The 26,246-nt window shown below is 36.4% G+C and overlaps 1 protein-coding gene across 10 annotated transcripts in view; it reads right to left on the bottom strand.

Annotated features, from left to right (window-relative positions):
* The window catches only part of PDS5A (PDS5 cohesin associated factor A), a 164,604-nt gene that overhangs the window by 23,391 nt on the left and 114,967 nt on the right, over positions 1-26,246 (bottom strand). For all 10 annotated transcript variants that reach the window (XM_044767712.2, XM_014857209.3, XM_070506007.1 and 7 more), the window contains exons 23-28: positions 25,781-25,917; positions 23,885-24,008; positions 23,158-23,362; positions 22,526-22,640; positions 1,015-1,147; positions 101-220 (exon numbers count right to left, since the gene is read on the bottom strand). In XM_044767712.2, coding sequence (XP_044623647.1) covers positions 101-220; positions 1,015-1,147; positions 22,526-22,640; positions 23,158-23,362; positions 23,885-24,008; positions 25,781-25,917 — 834 coding nt within the window. The remainder of the gene's footprint in view (positions 1-100; positions 221-1,014; positions 1,148-22,525; positions 22,641-23,157; positions 23,363-23,884; positions 24,009-25,780; positions 25,918-26,246) is intronic.

Below are 26,246 nucleotides of genomic sequence, written 5' to 3'. Positions count from 1 at the left end.
ACTCTGTAGTCAAGATAATCCAAAATTTGCCATCGAGGTTGATGGTAACTGAAATTTAAATTAGTTTAGTGTGGTGGAAAAAGAAGCGGAAGAAAATTACCTTTTCAGGTTGTGTAAAAAATTTCATTGGAAGGACTGGATCCTTTGGTGAATCTGCATTGCACAAAGCACTTTTACTGTTTATAACACACAGAGCCACATCACACACTGTATAAAGTTTCTAGGGAGAAAAAAAGAAAGATCACATATAGCTTTCAGTAGTGCAAAATAACCACAAGTACCAATTCTACCCAATGTATAAAATGAAATCAAAAGAAGGACATGTGGTTATTATTTATTCCTTGAACATTTCACATTTGTGTTTGACATTTCTTCTTATGTAGCCTCCTGGTAAACAAAAAAACTCATTTTACATGAGTGCCAATTATGCATTAAAAACAACCAACCAATCAAACTAAACCAAAGGAAACATACAATAAGAATATCTACTTGTCTTTAAGTCTTACTAAAAGTTCATGAAACAGCATAGTTATACATTTTATTAGTTCTTATCCCCCTGCCCTGTAGGAGTGTTTTTCTTTTCTTTTTTTTTTTTGGTGAGGAAGATTGTTGCTGAGCTACCATCTGTGCCAATCTTCCTCTATTTTTTATGTGGGATGCTGCCAAAGAATGGCTTGATGAGCAGTGTGTAGGTTTGCACCTGGGATCTGAACCTGCAAACCCCAGGGATGCTGAAGTGGAGTGCGCGAACTTAACCACTATACCATTGGGTCAGCCCCTTTGAGGGTTTTAATGTCTTTTTCAGAGGAATAAACATTCAGTAAAATAACAGAATTCAATTGTAATGAAACGCAGATGAATGAATGAAATAAAAATTGACTATAAATATATTTATTTTCAGAAATATTCTGTAATCTTATTTATTATGTAATAGTCAGGAAAAACAAGTGGAACAAGGGTCATAATATTTTTCCTGTAACATCTCAATACCCACTGGCCTAACACATATCTTACTTCATTTGTCTTGGATTCATCTGGAGACTGGGCATCTTTTGTTAACTTGATGTTTTCTGCCATCTTCTTCATAAAGGCATGGCTATTGTTTTCATTCTTTGTCATTAAAACTTCAAGCATGAACCATAGGCACCTAAATGGTAAACATATTCACCTTTTAAAGAGACTAAACGTAGGTGCTTTTGCTTAATGGATTAAATAGCTTATTGAAAAGTTCTGTTTCCTGAATATAATAAAATAGAGAAAACCCTAATGATTAATAGAAATATCCTGTTAATACTATTCAAGTAGAAAATTAAATCAAAATATTAAAAATGAAAATGTAGCTTAATATGAGAAAGTCTGACAGTATCATGAGGCACATAAACACTCATTCTATAGGTATTCAATAAACATTTAGAGGATCTGACATGAATTAATGCCTGGCAATGATGAGCAAACCAGCACACAGCAGAGTCTTGCCATTTTGACTATTTGCAAGCTATGTAGAAGGTCTAGGATTTGTATGTAATTCTGCTGTGACATAACTCTGAACTGCATGTGCTATAAGGCTGATGTGCATAGTAACCAGTTATTCAGTTAAGCAGTCACACCTCAAACCATTTTTGCTGTTTTCCACTTGTTACTGTAGACTCATTGAATACATAAAGTGTCTGAAGGGGACACCTGAACTTCTTTTTTAAAGATTTTATTTTTTTCCTTTATCTCCCGAAGCCCCCTGGTACATAGTTGTGTACTTTCTAGTTGTGGCATGGGGGATGCCGCCTCAGCATGGCTTGATTAGCGGTGCCATGTCTGTGCCCAGGATGTGAACTGGCGAAACCTTGGGCCGTCGAAGCAGAGTGCGTGAACTTAACCACTCGGTCACCAGGCTGGCCCCCTGAATTTCTAAGTGAATCCCAAATCAGAATGAACATTAGAATCACTTGGGGAACTTAAACTGACAAACCTAGGGTAAGGAATGTTTGTTTTTTTTTAAGATTGGCACCTGAGCTAACATCTGTTGCCAATCTTTTTTTTTTTTCTTATTCTCCCCAAAGACCCCCCAGTACATAGCTCTATATTCTAGTTGTAGGTCGTTCTGGTTGCACTATGTGGGACGCTGCCTCAGCATGGCCTGATGAGTGGTGCCATGTCCACACCAAGGATCCAAACTGGCAAAAGCCTGGGCTGCTGAAGCGGAGCACACAAACTTTATCACTCAGCCATGGGGCTGGCTCCGGTTTTTTTTTTTTTTTTGCCAAGAAAGTTTCCCCCTAAGCTAACATCTGTTGCCAGTCTTCCTCTATTTTGTATGTGGGTTGCTGCCACAGCATGGCTGACGAGTGGTGTAGGCCTGTGCCTGGGATCTGAACCCGCAAACCCAGGCCACAGAAGTGGACCATGCTAAACTTAACCACTACACCATGGGGCCAGCCCCATAAGCCTGTTTTTAATAAGTTCCCAGGATGATTCTGAGGCAGCCATGGGACTTACTGCTTTACTGCATCAACAGGGGAGAGATCATTTGATGATAATCTATGTGTACTTTGCCTATATTCTACATAAATGTTTTAAGACATTACTCTAAGGGGAAATCTGGCATTAGGTTAATGGAGTTCATTTTTAGTAGAGCTATTTTACAGGAAATATTAAATTGAGTCCTTCAGGATGAAATGAAAGGACCCTAGACAGTAACGTAAGTACAGAACACTGGTAAAGGTAACTACATAGGTAAATATAAAAGCCAGAATTATTGTATTTTTGATTTGTAACTCCTTTTTTTATATAAGATTTTAAAGGCAAATGCATAAAATAATTATATCTATTTAAATGGAAACGATGTAGAAAGATGTAATTTGTAATAATAATATAAAGGGAGAGGGATAGAGATGTTTTGGAGTAGAGTGTATACTACTGAACCACATTGCTATTATTCAAACTAGGCTGTTATAAGTTTAAGATGTTAACTGTAATCACCCAGAAAATAACTAAAAAATATACAGAAAAGAAATGAATCAAAACGTTCACTACAAAAAAAACAACTAAATACAAAAAAGGGAGGCAGTAATGAAATAAGTAACAAGAAACATATTAAGATACAGAGAAAACAAATAGCTATATGGCAGAAGTAACTCCTTCCTTATAAGTAACTATTTTAAACAAAAATAGATTAAATTCCTTAATTAAAAGGCAGAAATAAGCAGAATGGATTAAGACAGAAAAAATAATTCCACCTAGATCCCGTCTACAAGAGACTCACTCACTTTAGATTAAAAAAACCACAAAGCATTTGAAAGTAAAAGGCTGGAAAAAAATGTATTTCATGCAAATAGTAACCAAAACAGAGCTGGTGGTGATTTTATGATCAGACAAAAAATGGATTTAAAGTAAAAAAAGATTACAAGAGACTCAGAAGGGCTATATTGATAAAAGATTCAATCCAGCAAGAAGATGACTATCATAAACACATGCAAACCTAACAATAGAGCCCCCAAATCTATGAAGCAAAAATTGAGAGAAGTGAAGAGAAAAACAGATAGTTCTAAAATAATAGAGATTTCAACACCCTATTTTCAATAATGGATAGAAAAACCAGACAGAAAATCAATAAGAAAATAGAGAACTTGGCCCAGTTCAAGACGGTGATGTAGGAAGATCCTGAACTCATCTCCTCCCACAGACATGCTCAGTCTTCAGCTACATCTGGAACAATTGCCTCTTAAAAAACCTAAAGCCTGGCTGAGTGATGACTACACATCAGGCAAACAAGAAGAAAACCACATCAAAGTGGGTAGGAGAGTCTGGGACACAATCTTGCCATAAACCCCACCCCTGGCGTTGGCAACCCACAACCAGGTGGGAACTCAAAACTCAGAGCTTCTCCCTGAGGAGTGAAGGGTTCAAACCCCACGTTGCGCACCCCAACTTTCAAGGTATGCACTTGAGATAAAGCCTCCAAAACATCTAATTTTGAGAACCAATGGGGCTAGTGTCAAGAGACCCACAAGATGGTAGCAATCTGAGAAACACCTCTTAAAGGGCTCACATGCTTGGGCCCACCCACCCTGGGGCCCAGTTAAGAGGCAGGTGATGGCACCCAGACTTAAAGTGAAGGAGGATCACTTTATATTATATTAAAATCTTGGCCTGAGGACCAGGCATCTAATTTAACACACACATCTAGGAGCCTGCTGGAAAACTCTCTGGAGACAGAGACTGGCAGGAACCATCTTCACAGTCTCCCTTTGCCAGGCTCCAGAGCACCAGTATCTCCTGGAAGCAAGCCTTGAAAGGCGTCTGGTGCCCTGATTTTTGTGGCTGCCTCCCAGGGGATGCCTCTTGATTGCCTGGCTCTAGAGGCCAGAGGAGCTTGTGGTCACATGAGTGATTGTGATAATCACAGTCACCCAGAAAAAAGCTCACACCTGTGTCTGGAGCACTGATTTTTGTGACTGCTGTCAGGGGAAACTTCTACATTGCCTGGCTCTGGCGGCCAGTGGGGCTTACATCTGTGGGTCCAACAGCACTGTAACCAACAGAGGAAGAGTTCTTAAACAGCTATCACTCTCAGGGCACAATGAGGCAACAGACCTAGGAGCAAGATCTTTCTGTGAAGGAGCCTAATAGCTAAACATAATGACTGTGGCCTGAGAGGCAGGCTTCTAATTAAATGCATATCTAGGGGCTGACTGTAATCCTTTTCACAGACCTCGGAGGGGAGGCGCTATCTTTGTATTCATCCTCTGCCATGCTCCAGAGCGCTAGTGTCTTCTGGAGGGGAGCTTTACAAGCATTTGGTGCCTAGTTTTTGCAGCTGATGCCCAGGGGACACCCTTTGATCATCTGATTCTGGTGGCCAGAGGGGCTTGCGTTCCTTGGTCCCATGGGATTGTGGCAATTGCAGGGACAGTTCTTCGCAGCATACCACCCTCAAGACACTGCACACAGACAGCAAACGGAGGCACACCGCCCAGTCTTTCTGTGAAGGAGGTTACTCTGCTTGTCCTAGAGCTTCGGACTGAGGGGGAGGCTTCAGGTCTGGCACACGCTCAGTGACCTACGGAGCCACTTTCAGGGAACATAGGTTATGGATGCCATCTTGGCACCCATCTCCCTCTGCCTTGCTCCAGCTTGCCAATATCTCCTAGAAAGGAGCTTATACAGTCATCTGGAGCTCTGATTTTTTCAACTGCTGCTCAGGTGACACCTCCATATCACCTGGCTCTGGTGGCCAGTGGAGCTTATACCTGTCGCCCCTCAAGCCTGTATATATTTGGCTACTTTAAAAAGCTGCTGCCTGAGGACTGGGCTGCCAGTCAGCCTGAATCTAGGTGCTAAGATCCTACCCTAAGGGACACTGACAGGTCTTGGCACATCATTAACTACTGAGAGCTATTAAAAATTAAAAACATCGGCCACATAATGACCTTTCAGTCAACGACAGACAGCATATATGATGGTGGCCCCATAAGATTAGTACCATATAGCCTAGATGTGTAGCAGGCTATACCATGTAGGTTTGCATAAGTACACTCTATGATGTTTGCAAAATGATAAAATCACCCCATGATGCATTTCTCAGAATGTATCCCCACTGTTAGGCAACACATGATTGTGTAATAGGCTGCCTGGACAAGCACAGACGTTTAACAGACTACCAACAGCTGGGGCATGGCTAAACGAAAAGATTCAACTCCTACGTGAGGCCACTCCTTCAAGACTGGGGAGGTGGTTGCTTCATTTACTGTATAGAAACCAACACAGAGAATCAAGCAAAATGAATAAACAAAGGAATATATTCCAAATGAAAGAATAAGATAAAACCTTAGAAGAAAATCTTAATGAATGGAGATAAGTAATTTACCCGATAGGGAGTTCATAAGTAATGATCTTAAAGATGCTCACCAAACCAGGGAGAAGAATGGATGAACAGAGAACTTCAAAAGTGAGGACAGCTTAAAGGACTTATGGGACAACATCAAATGGACTAAAACTTGTATTATAGGGCTCCCAGACTGAGAAGAGAGAGAGAAAGAGGTAGAAATCTTATTTGCAGAAATAGTGGCTGAAAATTCTCTAACGTGGGGAAGGAAACAGACATCCAGATCCCGGAAGGCCAGAGTTTCAAATAAGAACCCAAAGAGACCCACACCAAGACATATCATAATTAAAATGTCAAAAGTTAAACACAAGGAGAGAATATTAAAAGCAGTAAGAGAAAAGCAACTTGTTACGTATAAGGAAACCCCCATAAAACTGTCAGCAGACTTTTCAGCACACAGTTTCCAGGCTAGAAGAGAGTGGCATAATATATTCAAAGTACTGGGGAAAAAAAACTTCCAACCAAGAATCTCTACCTGGCAAAGTCACCATTCAGAACTGAAAGAGTGAAAAAGAGTTTTCCGGATAAGCAAAAGCTAATGGAGTTCATCATCACTAATCTGGCCTTACAAGAAATATTAAAGAGATGTCTTTAAGTTGAAAAGAAAGGGTGCTAACTGTAACAAGAACAGATATGAAAGCATAAATCTCACTGAAAAGATAAATACACAATAAAGATAGTGGCGTAATTACTCATAAAGCTAGTATAAGGTTAAAAGACAAAAGTAGTAAAAATAACTATGATGACAATAATTAGTTAAGGAATATACAAGATAAAAGGATGCAGAATGTGACATCAAAAATATAAAACAGGGGCTGGCCCCATTGTGTAGTGGTTAAGTTTGGTGTGCTCTGCCTCGGCAGCCTGGGTTTGCACGTTTGGATGCCAGGCGTGGACCTACACCACTTGTCAGCCATGCTGTGGCAGCAACCCACATATAAAGTCAAGGAAGACTGGCACAGATAGTAGCTCAGGGCTAATCTTCCTCAGCCAAAAAAAAAGAAGAAGACCCCAAAACATAAAACAAGGCAGGGAGGGAATAAAAATGTTGAGCTTCAGAATGGGATCAAACTTAAGTTGTTACCAACTTAAAATAGACTGCTATAGACATAAGTTGTTATGCATAAGCCTCATGGTAACCATAAAGCAAAAACCTACAGTAAATAAATAACAGATAAGAAGGAATCTAAGCATGGATCAAAGATCTAAAGATGAGGCCTGAAACAATAAGTCTTCTAGAAGAGAATATAGGCAGTATACTCTTTTGACAGTTTCAAAAGTATCTTTTCAGACACCATAACCCCTCAAATGAGGGAAACAATAGAAAGAATAAACAAATGGGACTTCATCAGACTAAACAGCTTCTTCAAGGCAAGGGAAAACAGGATTGAAACAAAAAAACAGCCCACTAATTGGGAAAAAATATTTACAAGTTATTTATCTGACAGAGGGTTAATCTCCATACTATATAAAGAACTCACACAACTCAACAACAAAAGATCAAACAACCTGATCAAAAAATGGGCAGGAGACATGAACAGACACTTCTCCAAAGACGACATACAGATGGCCAATAGGCACATGAAAAGATGTTCATCATCCCTGGTCATCAGGGAAATGCAAATCAAAACTATACTAAGATATCACCTTACACCCATAAGAATGGCAAAAATAACCAAAACAAAAAGTAACAAGTGTTGGAGAGGTTGGGGAGAAAAAGGATCCCTCATACACTGCTGGTGGGAGTGCAATGTGGTGCAGTCACTATGGAAAACAGTAGGGAGATTTCTCAAAAAATTAAAAATAGAATTACCATATGACCCAGCCATCCCACTACTGGGTATCTATCCAAAGAACTTGAAGTCAGCAATTCCAAAAGTCCCATGCACCCTTATGTTCACTGCAGCATTATTTACAATAGCCAAGACATGGAAGCAACCTAAGTGCCCATGAACTGATGATTGGATAAAGAAGATATGGTGTATATATATACAATGGAATACTACTCAGCCATAAAAAAGAATAAAATTATCCTATTCACAACAACATGGATGGACCTTGAGGGACCTATGGTAAGTGAAATAAGCCAGACAGAGAAGGACAATCTCTGTATGACTCCACTCATATGAGGAATTTAAACCTGTAGACAAAGAGAACAGATTAGTGGCTACCAGGGGAAGGGGGTGGGGGTGGGCACAAAGGGTGAAGGGGTGCACCTACAACATGAATGACAAACAATAATGTACAACTGAAATTTCACAAGACTGTAAACTATCATAAACAATAAAAATTAACTTAAAAAATTAAAAATAGACTACCATATGATCTAGCAGTTTAACTTCTGGCATTTATCCAAAGAAAACAAAACACTAATTCAAAAAGATTTATGCACTTCCATGTCCACTGAAGCATTATTTACAACAGCCAAGATACAGGAACAACTTAAGTGCCCAATGATGCATGAATGGATAAAGAAATTGTGATATACATATACACAATGGAATACTATTCAGCCATAGAAAAGAATGAAATCTTGCCATTTGCAATAGCACAGACGGATCTCGAGGGTGTTATGCTAAGTAAAATAAGTCAGAGAAAGACAAATACCATATGATCTCTCTTATATATAGAATCTAAACAACAACAACAACAAAAAACCCAAGCTCATAGATATAGAGAATAGAATGGTGGTTGCAAGAGGCAGGGGTGTGTGGGATAAATGGGTGAACTGTTTATTTTCATATTTTAGTTTAAATAAATTGTATTTAAGGGGAAAAAAAAAGAATAGAGCACCTGAACAACACTATAAACCAATCAGACCTATGAGACATACAGAACACTCCAACCAACAATACCAGAGTACACATTTTTCTCAAGTGCACATGAAATATTCTCCAGAATAGATCATATATTAGAACACAAAACAAGTCTTAATAAATTTTAAAAGACTGAAATTATACAAAGTATCTTTTCTGACCACAATGGCATGAAACTAGAAATCAGTAATGGAAGGAAAATTGGACAACTCACAAATATGTGGAAATTAACCCAAGGATTTCTAAACAACGAATGAGTCAAAGATTAGAAAATACCATAAGACAACCAACTATATCCTGCCTTCGGGAGATTCACTTGAGCTCCAAAGACAAACACTGGTTCAAAGGGAAGGGGTGGAAGTTGATACTCTAAGCAAATGGTAACCAAAAGAAAGTGGATGTAGACATCAAACAAAGTAGATTTCAAGCCAAAAAATGGTAACAAGAGACAAAGAAGGTCATTAGATAATGATAAAGGAGTCAATATATCAATAAGTTATAACAATCATAAATATATACACTCCCAACATCTGAGCACCAAAATGAATTAAGCAAATACTAAGAGATCTTAAGGGAGAAATAGATAACACTACAACAATAGTAGGAAACTTCAACTCCACTATCAACAATAGATAGACTGTCCAAAGAGAAAATAAGAAAACACTGGATTTTAATCACACTTTAAAGATTTTATTTTTCCTTTTTCTCCCCAAAGTCCCCCAGTACATAGTTATATATTTTTAGTTTGAACCACACTTTAGAACAAATAGACTTAACAGAATATTCTATCCAACAGCAGCAAAATACACATTCTTCTCAAATGTACATGCAACATTCTCCAGGATAGATAATATGATAAGCTGCAAAACTAATCTTAGCAAATTTAAAGAAGACTGAAACAATATCAGCTATCTTCTTTAATCACAATGGCATGAAATTAGATATAAAGAACAAGAGGAAAGTGAGATCTTCAAATATGTGGAAACTAAACAACACACTTCTAAACAATGAACAAGTAAAAGAAGGAACCAAAAGGGAAATAAATTATCTCTAAACAAATGAAAATGAAAATACAACTTATCAAATTTTGTGGGCTGCAGCAAAAGCAGTTGCAAGAGGAATGTTTATAGCAAAAAACACATGTATTAAGAAATTAGAAAGATCTCAAATAAACAACCTAACTTTATACCTGAAGGAACTAGAAAAAGAGGAACAAAGTAAGCCCAAAGTTAGCAGAAGAAAGGAAATAATAAAAACAGTGAAAACAGATGAAATAGAGACTAGGAAAACAACAGAAAGGATCAATGAAACTAAAAGCTGGTTCTTTGAAAAGATAAAATTGACAAACTTTTAGTTAGACTAAGAAAAAAAGAGAGAAGACTCAAAATTAGAAATAAGAGAGGAGACTTTATGACTGAGACTACAGAATACAGAGAATTATAAGAGACTACTATAAACTTATGTGCCAAAAAATTACATAACCTAGAAGAGATGGATACATTTCTAGAAACACACAACCTATCAAGACTGAATCAGGCACTGGCCCCATGGCTGAGTGGTTAAGTTCACACACTCCACTTCAGCAGCCCATAGTTTTGCTGGTTCAGATCCTGGGCTTGGACGTGGCACTGCTCATCAGGCCATGCTGAGGCGGCGTCCCACATAGCATAACCAGAGGCACTCACAACTGGAATATACAACTATGTACTGGGGGGCTTTGGGGAGAAGAAGAAGGTTATTAGCTCAAGTGCCAACTTAAAAAAAAAAAGAGACAGGAAGAAATAGAAAATCTGAGCAGATGAATAATGAGTCAAGAGATCGAGTCAGTAATCAAAAAACTCACAACAAAAACTCCAGGGCCAGATGGTCTGACAGGTGAATTCTATCCAACATTTAAAAAAGCATTAATAACAATTCTCCTCAAACTCTTCCAAAATATTGATGAGAGAGAGAACATTTCTAAACTCATTTTACGAAGCCAGCATTACCTTGATACCAAAACCAGATAAAGATATCACAAGAGAAATGTAGACCAATATCCCTGATGAATAGATGCAAAAATTCTGAACAAAACATTAGCAAACTGAATTCAAGGACACATTAAAAGGATTATACTCCATGACGAAAGGGGATTTATCCCTAAGATGCAAGGATGGTTCAATATAGGCAACTCAATCAACGTAATTCATCACATCAATAAAATGAAAGATAAAAACCACATGATTGGGGCCGGCCTGGTGGTGCAGTGGTTAAGTGCGCATGTTCCACTTTGGCGGCCTGGGGTTTGCCGGTTTTGGGCGCAGACATGATACCGCTCGACAAGCCATGCTGTGGTAGGCGTCCCACATATAAAGCAGAGGAAGAAGGGCACGGATGTTATCTCAGGGCCAGGCTTCCTCAGTTTCAAAAAAGAGGAGGATTGGCAGCAGATATTAGCTCAGGGCTAATCTTCCTCAAAAAAAAAAAAAAAAAAAATCACATGATCATCTCAACAGACACAGAAAAAGCATTTTGAGAAAATATGACACCCTTTCATGATAAAAACTCTTAACAGATTAGGTATAGAAGAAATATGTCTCAACATAATAAAGGCCATATACAATAAATCCACTGCTAACATAATTATCAATGGAGAAAGACTGAAAAGGTTTCCTTTGAGACCAGGTACAAGACAAGGTTGCCCACTCTGACCACTTCTATTCATTATAGTACTGGAAGTCTTAGCTAGAATGATTAGGCAAAGTAAAGAAATAAAAGGCATGCAATTTGGGAAGGAAGAAGTAAATCTGTTGCTATTTGCTGACAATATGATCTTATATACAGAAAATCCCCAAGAGTCAAACAAAAAATTAATCAATATTGAAATTAATCAATGAAATCAACCAATCAATAAAGTGGTAGGTTAGCAAAATCAACTTATAGAAATCAGTGGCATTCCTTTACATAAATGATGAAGCATCAGGAAAACAACTAAAGAAAACTATCCCACTGACAATAGAATAAAAAACAATAAAATATTTAGGAATAAATTTAATCAAGGAAGTGAAAGATCTGTACAATGAAAACTACAAGACTTTGCTGAAAGAAATAAACAAATGGAAAGACATCTGTGTTCATGAATTGGAAAAATAAGTAGTAAAATGGCCATACTACCCAAAGCCATCTACAGATTCAATGCAATCCACCAAAATACCACAGACATCTTTCACAGAAATAGAAAAAACAATCTTAAAATTTGTGTGGATCCACAAAAGACCCTGAATACCCAAAGTAATCCTGAGAAAAAGAACAAAGCTGAAGGTATCACACTTTCTGATTTCAAACTATGCTACAAAGCCACAGTAATAAAAACAGTATGGTAATAACAACAGTATGGTACCAGCACAAAAACAGGCACAGAGACCAAGAGAACAGGACAGAGAGCCCAGTATTAAATCTTGGCATTTATGGTCAACTAATATTCAAGCCAAGAACACTCAATGGGGGAAGGATAGTCTTTTCAACAAATAGTGCTGGTACAATTGGAGAAACAAATGCAGAACAATGAAATTGAACTCCTATATCACACCACTGGCAAAAATTAACTCAAAATGGATCAAAGACTTAAACTTAAGACCTGATACTATAAAATTCCTAAAAGAAAATACATGGAAGAAACTTATTGCTATTAGTCTTGGCAATGATTGTTTTGGACATGATACCAAAAGCACAAAAAACAAAAGCAAAAATCAAGAAATGAAACGATATCAAACTCAAAAGCTTCTGCACAGCAGAGAAACCAATCAACAAAATGAAACAGTAGCCTAAACAATGGGAGAAAATTTTTACGAACCATATATTGGACAATAGGCTAATATCCAAAATACATAAAAAACTAACACAACTTAAAAAAAAAAACCCAAATCTAATTAGAAATTGGGCAGAAGACTAAATAGACATCTTTCCAAAGAGGACATAAAAATGGCCAGGAGGCACATGAAAAGATGCTCAAATCACTAACCACCAGAGAAATGCAAATCAAAACCAATGAGATATCACCTCACACCTGTTATAATGGCTATCATCAAGAAGAAAGGAGACAACAGGTGCTGGCAAGGATGTGGTGAAAAGGGAACCCCTTTACACTGTTGGTGGGAATGTAAATTAGTCTAACCACTAAGTAAAATAGGGAAGTTCCTCAAAAAATTAAAAATAGATCTACCATATGATCCAGCAATTTCATTTCTGGGTATATACCCAAAGGAAATGAAAACGGGATTTTGACAAGATATATGCACACACATGTTTAGTGCAGCATTATGCCTAATAGTCAAGATACAGAAACAACTCAAATACCCATCAACAGATGAATGGATAAAAAAGATGTGGTATATACACACAAGGGCTCTTATTGAGCCATGAGAAAGAAAGATACCCTGCCGTGCGACAACATGGATGGACCTTGAGCACACTATGCTAAATGACATAAGTCAGACAAAGACAAGTACTGTATGATATCGCTTATATGTGAAATCTTAAAAAAAAAAAAAAAGGTAAGATCTGTAAAAAAGAGAGTAAAATGTTGGTTACCAGGGGATTGAGGGGTGGATGAGACTGATCGGGTTTAAGGGTACAAACTTATAAGGAGTAGTAAATAAGCCACAGAGATCTAAGGCACAGTATAATGAATATAGTCAATAATATTGTACTATAATAATATAATGTGATAAATATTGCTTCAATGGTAATCATATTACAATATATAAATTATCAAAGTGATATGCTGTACACCTTAAATTTACAATTATATTGTCAAATTTATCAAAAAAAGTAATCAAGCCAAAAACAAAAAAACTTGAGAAAAATGAAAACATAACAAAACTTACGACATCCGGAACTAGTAGTAGTAAAAGGTAAATTTATAGCTGTAAACACTACATCAAAAAACAAGATCTCAATGAATACCCTAAATATATACCTGAAGGAATTAGAAAAAGAAAAGCAAATTAAACCCAAAGCCAGCAAAAGTAAGAAAATAATAAAGATTAAACATAAATGAAACAGAGAAAAGGAAAATGGAGATAAATCAATAAAACTCAAAGTTCTTTCTTTAAAAAAAAATCTACAAAATTGCCAAAATTTACTAGACTGGCAAAGAAAAGGAGGAGATGCAAATTACCAAAATGAGAAATGAAAGAGGAGCCATTACTCCTCACTACTCACAGATATAAAAGAATTATAAGAGAATACTATGAACAATTATACATCAACAAATTGGATATCCTAAGCAAATGGACAAATCCCTACAAACATACAAACTAGCAAAACTGACTCAAGAAGAAACAGAAAATCTGAAAATACCTATAACAAGCAAGGAGACTGAATCAGTAATCAAAACCTCCTAACAAAGAAAAGTAAGATCCACTTGGTTTCAGGGGTGAAGCCTACCATTTAAAGAAGAATTAACATGAGTTCTTCTCAAACTCTTGCAAAAATCTAAGAGGAGAGAACACTTCCTAACTCATTCTATGAGGCCAGAATTACCCTAAAAAGCAAAGTCAGACAAAGATATTACAAGAAAAGAAAACAATAAGCCAATATTCCTTATAAATATGATGCAAAAATCCTCAAACAAAAATACTAGCAATCTAAAATCAGCAGCATATTAAAAGGATTATATACCATGACCAACTGGGATTTACCCTAGGAATGCAAGGGGGGCTTAACCTTTGAAAAATCAAGCAATGTAATATACTACATTAATAGAAGGATGGGGGAAAAATCACATAATTATCTCAATTGATGCAGAAAAAGTATTTGACAAAATTCAGCAAATTTTCATGACAAAAGCACTCAATAAACTAGGATTAGAAGGGAACTTCCTCAACATGAGAAAGGCCATATATAAAAACCCAGGGCTAATAACATACTTAATGGTAAAAATCTGAAAGCTTTAATCAAAGATAAGGAACAAGATAAGAATGTTGGCTTTCAATTCAATATACTACTAAAGTTCTTGCCAGGGCAATTATTAAAGAGAAAGAAATAAACGCAAGCAAATGGAAAGGAAAGTAAAAGCATCTCTATTTGCAGATGACATGATCTTATATATAGTAAATCCTAAAGAATCCAAAATAAAAACGTTTGAATTAATAAACAAATTCAGCAAAGTTGAATTAAAAAAAAAGTTGTATTTCTATAAAAAGGAAGCCAAACATGAAATGAGTAAGTGCAATTCTTGCTGTTTGCGGATGACATGATTTTATACATAGAAAACCCTAAAGAACCCATCGGAAAACTATTAGAAATAATCAATAACTACAGTAAAGTTGCAGGGTACAAAATCAACTTCCAAAAATCAGTTGCATTTCTATACTCTAATTCCAGACTAACAAAAAGAGAATTCAAGAATACAATCACATTGACAATTGCAACAAAAACAGTAAAATACCTGGGAATAAATTTAACCAAGGAGGTGAAAGACTTATACAATGAAAACAATAGACATTACTGAAAGAAACAGATGACATAAAGCAATGAAAAGATATTTCATGCACATGGATTGGAAGAATAAATATAGTTAAAATGTCCATACTACCCAAAGCAATCTATAGATTCAATGCAATCCCAATCAGAATCCCAATGACATTCTTCATAGAAATAGAAAAAAAAAATCCTAAAATTCACATAGGGTAACAAAAGACCCTGAATAGCTAAAGCAATCCTGAGAAAGAAGAACTGAAGCCAGAGGCATCAAACCCCTGACTTTGAAATGTACTACAAAGATATAGTAATCAAAACAGCATGGTACTGGTACAAAAACAGGCACACAGATCAATGGAACAGAATTGAAAGCCCAGAAATAAAACCACACATCTACAGACAGCTAATCTTCGACAAAGGTGCCCAGAACAAACAATGGAGAAAAGATAGTCTCTTCAATAAATGGTATTGGGAAAATTGGACAACCACATGAAAAGAATGAAAGTAGACCATTATCTTACGCCATACACAAAAATAAAATAAACAGACATTTTAACTATGTTTATTCTTCCAATCCATGTACTTGGAATGTCTTTCCATCTCCTTACGTCATCATCCAGTTCTCTCAGAAAGGCCTTGTAATTTTCATTGTATAGGTCTTTCACTTCCTTAGTTAAATTCACCCCAAGGTATTTTATTCTTTTTGTAGCGACTGTGAATGGTATTGTGTTCTTGAGTTCTTTTTCTGTTAGTTCGTTATTAGAATATAGAAATGTTACTGATTTATGTAAATTAATCTTATACCCTGCAACTTTGCTGTAGTTATTGATTACTTCTAAGAGTTTTCCAATGAATTCTTTGGGGTTTTCTATATATAAGGTCATGTTGTCTGCAAACAGCGAGAGTTTCACTTCTTCCCTCCCTATTTGGATTCCTCTTATTCTTGTCTGATTGCTCCGACCAGGACCTCCAGTACTATGTTAAATAAGAGTGGTGATAGAGGGCATCTTTGTCTTGTTCCTGATTTCAGAGGGATGGTGCTCAGTTTTTGCTCACTGAGTATGATGTTGGCTGTGGGTTTGTCATATATGGCCTTTATTATGTTGAGGTAGTTCCCTTCTATGCCCATTTTGTTCAGGGTTTTTATCATAAATGACTGTTGAATCTTGTCAAATGCTTTCTCTGCATCTATTGAGATGATCATGTGGTTTTTATTCCTCGTTATCCCAATCAGAATCCTAATGACGTTCTTTACAGAATTAGAACAAAGAATCCTAAAATTCATATGGGGCAACAAAAGACCCCGAATTGCTAAAGCAATCCTGAGAAAAAAGAACAAAATGGGAAGCATCACAATCCCTGACTTCAAAACATACTACAAAGCTACAGTAATCAAAACAGCATGGTACTGGTACAAAAACAGGTGCACAGATCAATGGAACAGAATTGAAAGTCCAGAAATAAAACCACACATCTATGGACAGCTTATCTTTGACAAAGGAGCTGAAGGCATACAATGGAGAAAAGAAAGTCTTTTCCACAAATGGTGCTGGGAAAACTGGAAAGCCATATGTAAAAGAATGAAAATTGACCATTCTTTCATAAACTCAAAACGGATCAAAAACCTAAAGGTGAGACCTGAAACCATAAGGCTTCTAGAAGAAAACGTAGGCAGTACACTCTGACATCAGTATTAAAAGGACCTTTTCGGACACCATGTCTTCTCAGAGAAGGGAAACAACAGAAAGAATAAACAAATGGGACCTCATCGGACTAAACAGCTTCTTCAAGGCAAATGAAAACAGGATTGAAACAAAAAAACAACCCACTAACTGGGAAAAAATATTTGCAAGTCATACATCTGACAAAGGCTTAATATCCATAATATATAAAGAACTCTCACAACTCAACAACAACAAATCAAACAACCCGATCAAAAAATGGGCTGGAGACATGAACAGACATTTCTCCAAAGAAGATATATGGATAGCCAATAGGCACATGAAAAGATGTCCATCACTGCTGATCATCAGGGAAATGCAAATCAAAACTACACTAAGATATCACCTTACACCCATTAGAATGACAAAAATATCTAAAACTAATAGTAACAAATGTTGGAGAGGTTGTGGAAAAAAAGGAACCCTTAGACACTGCTGGTGGGAATGCAAACGGGTGCAGCCACTATGGAAAACAGTATGGAGATTCCTCAAAAAATTAAAAATAGAACTACCATACGACCCAGCTATCCCACTACTGGGTATCTACCCAAAGAGCTTGAAGTCAGCAATTCCAAAAGTCCTATGCACCCCAACGTTCATTGCAGCATTATTTACAATAGCCAAGACATGGAAGCAACCTAAGTGCCCATCAACAGATAACTGGATAAAGAAGATGTGGTATATATATATACAATGGAATACTACTCAGCCGTAAAAGAGAACAAAATGGTCCCATTTGCAACAACATGGATGGACTTTGAGGGAATTATGTTAAGTGAAATAAGCCAATTAGAGAAGGACAATCTCTGTATGACTCCACTCATATGAGGAATTTAAAAATGTAGACAAGGGAACAGATTAGTGGCTACCAGAGAAAAGGGGGGGGGTATGGGGGGTGGGCACAAAGGGAGAAGTGGTGCACCTACAACACGACTGACAAACAATAATGTACTACTGAAATTTCACAAGATTGTAACCTATCATTAACTCAACAAAAAAAACAAAACTCAAAATGGATCAAAGACTTGAAGGTAAGACCTGAAACCATAAAACTTCTGGAAGAAAATATCGGTAGTACAGTCTTTGACATCAATCTTAAAAGGATCTTTTCAAATACTATGTTTTCTCAGGCAACGGAAATAAAAGAAACAATAAACAAGTAGGACTTCATCAGACTAAAGAGCTTCTGCAAGGCAAAGGAAACCAAGATCAAAACAAAAAGGCAACCTACCAACTGGGAGAAAATATTTGCAAATCATATATCCGACAAGGGCTTAATTTCCATAATATATACAGAACTCACCAACTGAACAGCAAAAAAGCAACTCGATCAAAAACTGATCAGAGGATATGAACAGACGTTGCTCCAAAGAAGATATACGGATGGCCAAAAGGCACATAAAAAGATGTCTAACATCACTAATCATCAGGGAAATGAAGATCTAAACTACACTAAGGTATCTCACCTTACACCTGTTAATATGGCTATAATCACTAAGACAAAAAATAACAAACGTTGGAAAGGTTGTGGAGAAAAGGGTACTCTTGTACACTTCTGGTGGGAACGCAAACTGGTGCAACCACTATGGAAAATAGTATGGAGATTTCTCAAAAAACTAAAAATAGAAATACCATATGACCCAGCTATCCCACTACTGGTTATCTATCCAAAGAACTTGAAATCAACAATTCAAAGGGACTTATGCACCCCTATATTCATTGCAGCATTATTCACAATAGCCAAGACATGGAAGCAACCCAAGTGCCCACGGACCTATGACTGGATAAAGATGTGGTATATACACACAATAGAATATTACTCAGCCTAAACAAAAGACAAAATCATCCCATTCACAACAACCTGGACGGACCCTGAGGGTATTATGTTAAGTGAAATAAGTCAGACGGAGGAAGACAAACACCATATGATTTCATTCATATGTGGCAGATAAACAAACATAAGGAAAAAGAGAACAATTCAGTGGTTACCAGGGGAAGGGGCTTGGGGGGTGGGCACAGGGCTGAAGGGGAGCACTTATATGGTGACAGACAAGTAATAATGTACAAATGAAACCTCACAATGTTGTAAACTATTATGAACTCAATAAAAAAAAGTTGTATTCCTGGATAACAGAAATGAACAATCTGAAGAAGGTATTAAGAGAACAGTTCCATTTACAAAGCATCAAAAAGAAGAAAATATTTAGGAATAAATTTAACCAACGAAGGACAAGATTTGCACAGAGAAAACTACAAAACACTGCTGAAAAAAATCTGAAAGACAAATAAATGGAAAGAATTTCTGTGTTCATGAGTTGGAAGACTTAATATCGTTAAGATAGCAATAACATCCAAAGCAATATAAGGATTCAATGCAATCTCTATCAAAAGCTTAATAGCATTTTCTGCACAAACGAAAAAATGCATCCTAAAATTCACATGAAATTTCAAGTATCTGAGGGACTCTCAATAGCCAAAACAATGTGGAAAAAGAACAAAGTTGGAGGACTCACATTTGCCAACTTTAAAACTTACTACAAATCTACAGTAGTCAAACAGTATGGTACCAGTATAAGGACAGACATACAGACATACTGAATAGAATTCAGAACCCAGAAACAAATCCTTCCGTATATAATGAAATGATTTTTGACTGGCGTGCTAAGACCAATCAATGTGGAAAGAACAGTTTTTCAATGAAGGTGCTGGAAAACTGGATATCCACAAGCAAAAGAATGAATTTGGACACTTACCTTATAGTATATACAAAAATGAACTAAAAATGGATTAAAGATTTTAATTTAAGAGCTAAAACTACAAAACTCTTAGAAGAAAACAGTAGCAAATGTTCATGACCTTGGTTTTGGCAATGGTTTCTTAAATATGACAACAAAAGTACAGGCAACAAAGAAGAAAAATAAATACATTGGACTTCATTAAAAACTTCTGTGCATTTAAGGGCACTATCAAGTGTTTAAATCATATACCAGATAAGGGATTAATATCCAACTATATAAGGAACTCTTACAACTCAATAAGACAACCTAATTAAAAAATGGGCAAAGACTTGCATAGACATTTCTCCAAAGAGGAAGGTTATACAAATGGCCAAGGGCACACAGAAAGATGATCAAATCACTAATCATTAGGTAGATGCTAATCAAAACCATAATGAGAAACCACTTCACACCAATTAGGATGGATTATCAAAAAAATACAAAAACAAGAATCGATGAGGATGTGGAGAAACTGGAAACCCAGGCACCACTGGTGGGAATATCAAACGTTGCAGCCATTGTTGAAAACAATTTGGTGGTTCTTCAAAAAGTTCAACATAGAATTAGCAACTGACTCAGCAATTTCACTCCTAGGTATACACGTGAAAGATTGGAAAACGGGGACTCAGATACTTAAACAGTCCTGTGGGCCTAACGACATTTTGGTCGATGGGCTGCATACACAATGGTGGTCCCATAAGATTAGTAAGTACCAAAGCCTAGGTTTGTAAGAGGTTATCACCATCTAGGTTTGTGTAAGCACACTTTATGATGTTCACACAATGACAAAATCACCTAAGGATGCATTTCTCAGAATGTATCTCTGTTGTTAAGTGATGTATGACTGTATGCCAACGTTCATACCAGCATTATTCACAATAACCAAAAGGTGGAAACAACCCAAGTGTCCATAAATAGAGAAATGGATGAACAAAGTGTGGTATGTACCAACAATGGAATATCATTCAGCCATAAAAAGGAATTAAGTTCTGACATAAGCTACAATGTGGATGAACCCTGAAAACATTGTTTAGTGAAATAAAAGATACAAAATGAAAATACTGTATGATTCCACTTATACGAGGTTTCTACAATAGGCAAATTCATAAGAGACAGAAAGTAGAATAGTGGTTATCAGTAGCTGGGGGCAGGGTGCCATGGGGAATTGTTACTTAATGGGTCCAGAGTTTCTGTCTGGGGTGGTGAAAAGCTTTGGAAATAGTGTTGATGGCTGCACAATATTGAGACCATAATTAATGCCACTCAGCTATACACAATGGTAAAAATGGTGAATTTTACATTATATATTTTTTACCCCAAAATATAGTGACACAATAAGTAACTAATTTGTATAAAGTTAAATAACCAGTTTAAAAAATGTATTAACACTTCAAATTACATGGTAACCGGAATGTTTAAAGGTACTCAAAAATGCTGTATGCTAGACTGAACAAAAATATATGTGCCAATGATTTCAATCCTAACTCCAATTATTTCATGTACTTCAATATTCTTCCCACATCACAGCTACCCCTCTTAACTCTAATCTTTCTTCCACATGACTGCCTTGCAACTTAAATACAGCTAAAAGGTCTTCTAACATAGACCTTGCGTTCTAGGCAAACATATATCACTTTTTCATTTTATGAAAGTGCTTTCTGGGAAATGCCAAAATAAAAGTGATTTCTAAAGTAAGAAAAAGAATTCGCAAATAGAATAGAAACATACACATTTAAATAAACAAGAATTAGATTTAGAAGATATTTTATAAATTATCTATTTCATATCCTGCATTTTATAGATAAGGCAACTGAAGCCCAGAGGAGTAAAGTGTTTAGTCACATAGCTGGGACTAGAACCTATATCTCCTGAACCCTAATTATGTGGCTTCTTAAAATACGTGTCAATTAAAACTCTAAAAAAACTTTTTTATGTATACGTATTTTCAAGAATTTAAACTATAAAGACACTATCACTGGAATGATGTGTTGGAAGCAACAGCAATGGAATGACAAGGCTTCAAAATGTTAGAAGCTCACAGTCCGATGCTTAACAGTAATGTTGAACATGATCTCTTCCATTGACACAATTTCAGTGATGAAAGCTACAGGAAGCAGAGACAAATGTTTATTACAACCTTAAATAAGATTAGGAATAAGGCTTAATGTCCTACGTAGAAAAATCCTAATACTTTAAATACAAGCTGAAGGTACCAATTTAAGCGTGCAAAGCAAAAGCAAAGCATTGGGAAAGAAAGCAAATATTGCTTTAAAGTTTCTCAGAGGTCATTTGTAAACAATCATAGGCCACCTCTCACTCTTTCACCCTGTATTATATACAAAGTTCTATTTTACATAAACAAGACTTCTTAAACAAGTGTTCTGTAATTTTTACTTGCCTGTCTTTCCACTAGAGACAAATCTGTGACTGGTATAACAAATCTAATTTTGTATTATCATAGTGCTGCTAGCGAGTATTTCACGTGAGCACGCACATTTTCAAGGTATGATCTTTTGAGGTTGAAAGCAAAGTTTAGGTTAAAGGAGAGAAATTTTTACCACAGGGATTTCTAAATTACTAAACTGAAGTAAGTGAAGCCCATGTTCATACAAACAGTAAGAATAACATAAGATAAAGACTAAAATAATCAAAGACTCACACAGCTAACTGCAAACATGAAACAAACAAAACAACCAAAAAGAACTTGTTAGATGGGAACATTCTGTAAAATGAAACTTACAGTTTATAATAAATCAACAAAACCATAAAAAACGTTTTAATTCTAATGGGGAATAGTAAAAGGAAAAAATTTAGCATTTTTTTAAAAAGTAAGAATAATTTTTAGAATTCTTGGAAATCAACATGACTTACTCTTTAATATCACGAAGTTGATCAACATCTTGTGATCTTGTAAAATCTGGATCATGGGCTAATAGGTGAATCATATATGGAACTACATATTCAGGCAACAGTGATAATAATTTCTCTAAAATGAAAACATTATTATTAACAACAGTAATAACAGTTTTTACATAATTCCTCTCTAGTTTTGTGTCCTAACCACTTCAGTTTCCATTTTTTTCTCAGTTATTTCTAAATTAGAGGCAACATGATACCTAGATAGTACTGAAATACTTTTACTTCAATTTTGAAGGCTATTAAAACCAAAAGGATAATTTAAGATTGCACAGTGGGTCCCTGGCAGAGCTAGGAAAATAAATCTTTACTCTCTGACATCTGAGCAATGTGTTCAAATCAAGCCACGCTGCTGATCCCATAAGAAAAATGCAGTTCCCCCAAAGTTTTACATATTATAAATAGGATTCAGAATCAGGATTTTATAATTTAAGTACATCGTAACTACAATGACAGCATTCTATAAAAAAACCAGTGCTCTTATAAACTACAACAGAAATACATGAAACACTACCCCCCTAACACACACACAAATTGACACATTGAGAAGATATATTTTCACACTGGGAACTTTCAAAATTAATTACCAGTAGCCATGGGGTTCTGTTTAATGTACTCCCTGCGTATACTGATATTTTTTAGTAAACACTGCCGTGCATGTGCTCTTCTTTCCTTCACAGGATCTTTGGCACACAAGGCAAAGATCGCCATATACTCCAACGGGAGCAGCAACTTTACAAGCGCCTTATGCAGCTTCTGAGCAAATATCTGCCTTACTTGGTAGCACTCATCCTATGGCAGCACAAAAACAAAAATACGTAAATAAAAATTGGCAATATTTACAAAAGAACAGTTTACGTATTCTTAATGTCACTTTGAAAAACGATAATTATACTGGGAGAATAAATAACTTAACATTTAGGAGATATTTAATTAGAATAGCAATAATAGTAATCTTTGTAGTATACACATCTACACAGCAAATCGATCTATATCCATAGAAAGTAAATATACTTTTTTTTGGTGGTGGCGGGGTAGAGATTAGCCCTGAGCTAACACCTGCCACCAATCCTCCTCTCCTGGCTGAGGAAGACTGGCCCTGAGCTAACATCCATGCCCATCTTCCTCTACTTTACATGGGACGCCTACCACAGCATGGCTTGACACGTGGTACGTAGGTCCACACCTGGGATCCGATCCAGTGAACCTCAGGCCACCGAAGCGGAACATGTCAACTTAACCCCTGTGCCACCCAGCCAGCCCCTAAATATACTTGAAGGTTAAGTAACTGATGAAAATAAGATTGTTACTTACATTAATAACAAGTGCACAGAGCTGAAACTGTTCTGGGGTTATAATTTCATGGTAACAAGGTTCCTGAGCAAGCTTCATTATGGCACTACCAGCAGCTAATCGCAAGCGAGACATATCAGATTTACTATAAACAAACAAAAAAGAAATAAACATTTCCTATAACCATTATCATTCATAAATATGCTCTGATCCCTTTTGAGTATTCAGGTCTTTAGCATAATTTATGCTTAAAATGACATAACGTTCATATATGGAAAAGTAATTTGAGTCCTTGAACTCAATATAGGAGAAAAAGCTCAAATCACTGTGATGATCTGATCATAAATTTATCTGCCTTCACTTTTAGTTATGCCCTAGCTTAGATCCTCCACCACAGCCAAGCAATTCTGCTTACAATCACAACTACACCAACTGCAATGCTAAGAAGAACCATACCTTAGGAACTGTATTAAGATAAATACATATTCACTGTAGAAAACTTGAGTTTAAAAAACCCTGAAAAATCAAAAATCACCATCATTTTAAATCTATATCCTACAATTTCCTTAATGCATATACATATATACACACATTAACAGAAATCTAACTTAAGCCTACGCACATGTCTGATGAAATGGAGGGGCCAGCAATTAGGAATTGATTTGTACCAGAAAAGGGGAGGTATCAGACAAATATCTAAAAGGAAAGCATTGGGAGATGAGAGCCAGTGACTATCTTAGGTACTAGTCTCTGGGTCAGACTTCCTTTGGCAGCATGAAGTTTTCAAAGGGAATCTAGGAGGTGTAGGCACTCCCATCCCCAACAAGTGGACTTTTATTACCTAAATGGTAAAATGTGACAATGAATGGGGGGAAAGACGGTCTCCTTACTTCAACTTCTATGTGGAACATAGCATGGCTTTGATATTCTGAAGACTTCAGAAACGTAGAAAGCCGGCCTGAATTCATGAGGAACTATTATTTAGCATATAAGAGGAGAAAACATGTTCTCTTGGACAACAGGATCATCAAAGTGAGCACTGGTAATGATGAGGGACCCTAAAATGGCTTCTGAGGCAAATGATTCAGGAATTGAAAAAATAATAGCTACTATTTGCATGCTTAACTCTGTGCCATGCAGTGTGTGAAACACTTAACAGGCTTCGTCTCATCTAATTTTCACTCTATGAGGAAATTAAGGCTTTGAAAAGTTATTTATACAAGTTCACACAGCCAGTAAATGCAGAGTAGAGTTGTATAAGTTTCTGATTCTAAGAGCCCAAGCTGAACCATGGGATATGTAATATCTAACTAAGATCTACATAATATTTCATGATATGTGTGTTCCATAGTTAAACATTCCCCTATTTTTCGTGATGATAAAAAATGCTGGAAAGAACATATTTGTGTTTATATTTTTGTATGATTCTTTTATTATTTCACTACTGTAAAAATAAAGAGTTAAAGAATAACATTTTTAAGGATCTAGGGACAAATGCCAAACTATTCTGACAAGACTGTGTTAATTTATATTCAAGGAGTACATAAGAGTTGATCTCAAAGCACATGGTGCAATTACAACATTCAATATTAATTAGGTAAATAATTCCTATGTAAGCTCTACCAACATTTTTTTCTTGAGGAAGATTAGCCCTGAGCTAACATCCACCACCAATACTCCCCTTTTTGCTGAGGAAGATTGGCCCTGAGGAACATCCATCCCCACTTTCTCTACTTTATATGTGGGATGCCTAACACAGCATGGCTTGATAAGCGGTGCGTAGGTGCATGCCCGTGATCTGAACTGGTAAACCCTGGGCCACTGAAGCAGAGTGCACAAATTTAACCACTACGGCACTAGGCTGGCCCCTCTACCAACCCTTTGAGCTAAAAAATTAGAAAGGAAGAAAAATCTCACCTGATCCTCTTTTGCTCTGTCAGGTCACCCTCACTAACCAACATCGCTGATAATAACCGAAGAGTTGAATTGGCAGATTTAGACTGGTTGTTTTTCATACCCAACAGCCACCTTACCAGAAGTTTAATTGCCTGTACCTATAAAATATTAACATGCTAAAAAAAGAAAGCAACTTAAAATTCCAATTAAAGGGAAGATTATGTTAATTAGATTAGTGAGATGTCTCAATTGCTGGCAGACATGTTTTATTTAAAAAGTCTGCAGAATAATAACAATAACAATAAGAACTAATATGTATTGTTTAATTTGTACCAGGTACTTTTCCCAGAGCTGTACACATATTAATTTATTTAATCTCCTAAACAACTCTATGAGAGATGTATTCTTATTTCCAACACATAAGGAAATAGACACATTACTATAATGGGTAACTTGCCCAAGCAAGGTCTGGTTCCTGGACTCAGGG

This window comes from Equus asinus, chromosome 3, assembly GCF_041296235.1.
Source record: "Equus asinus isolate D_3611 breed Donkey chromosome 3, EquAss-T2T_v2, whole genome shotgun sequence".
Taxonomy (NCBI): domain Eukaryota; kingdom Metazoa; phylum Chordata; class Mammalia; order Perissodactyla; family Equidae; genus Equus; species Equus asinus.
This window is presented reverse-complemented; position numbering and strand designations above follow the sequence as displayed.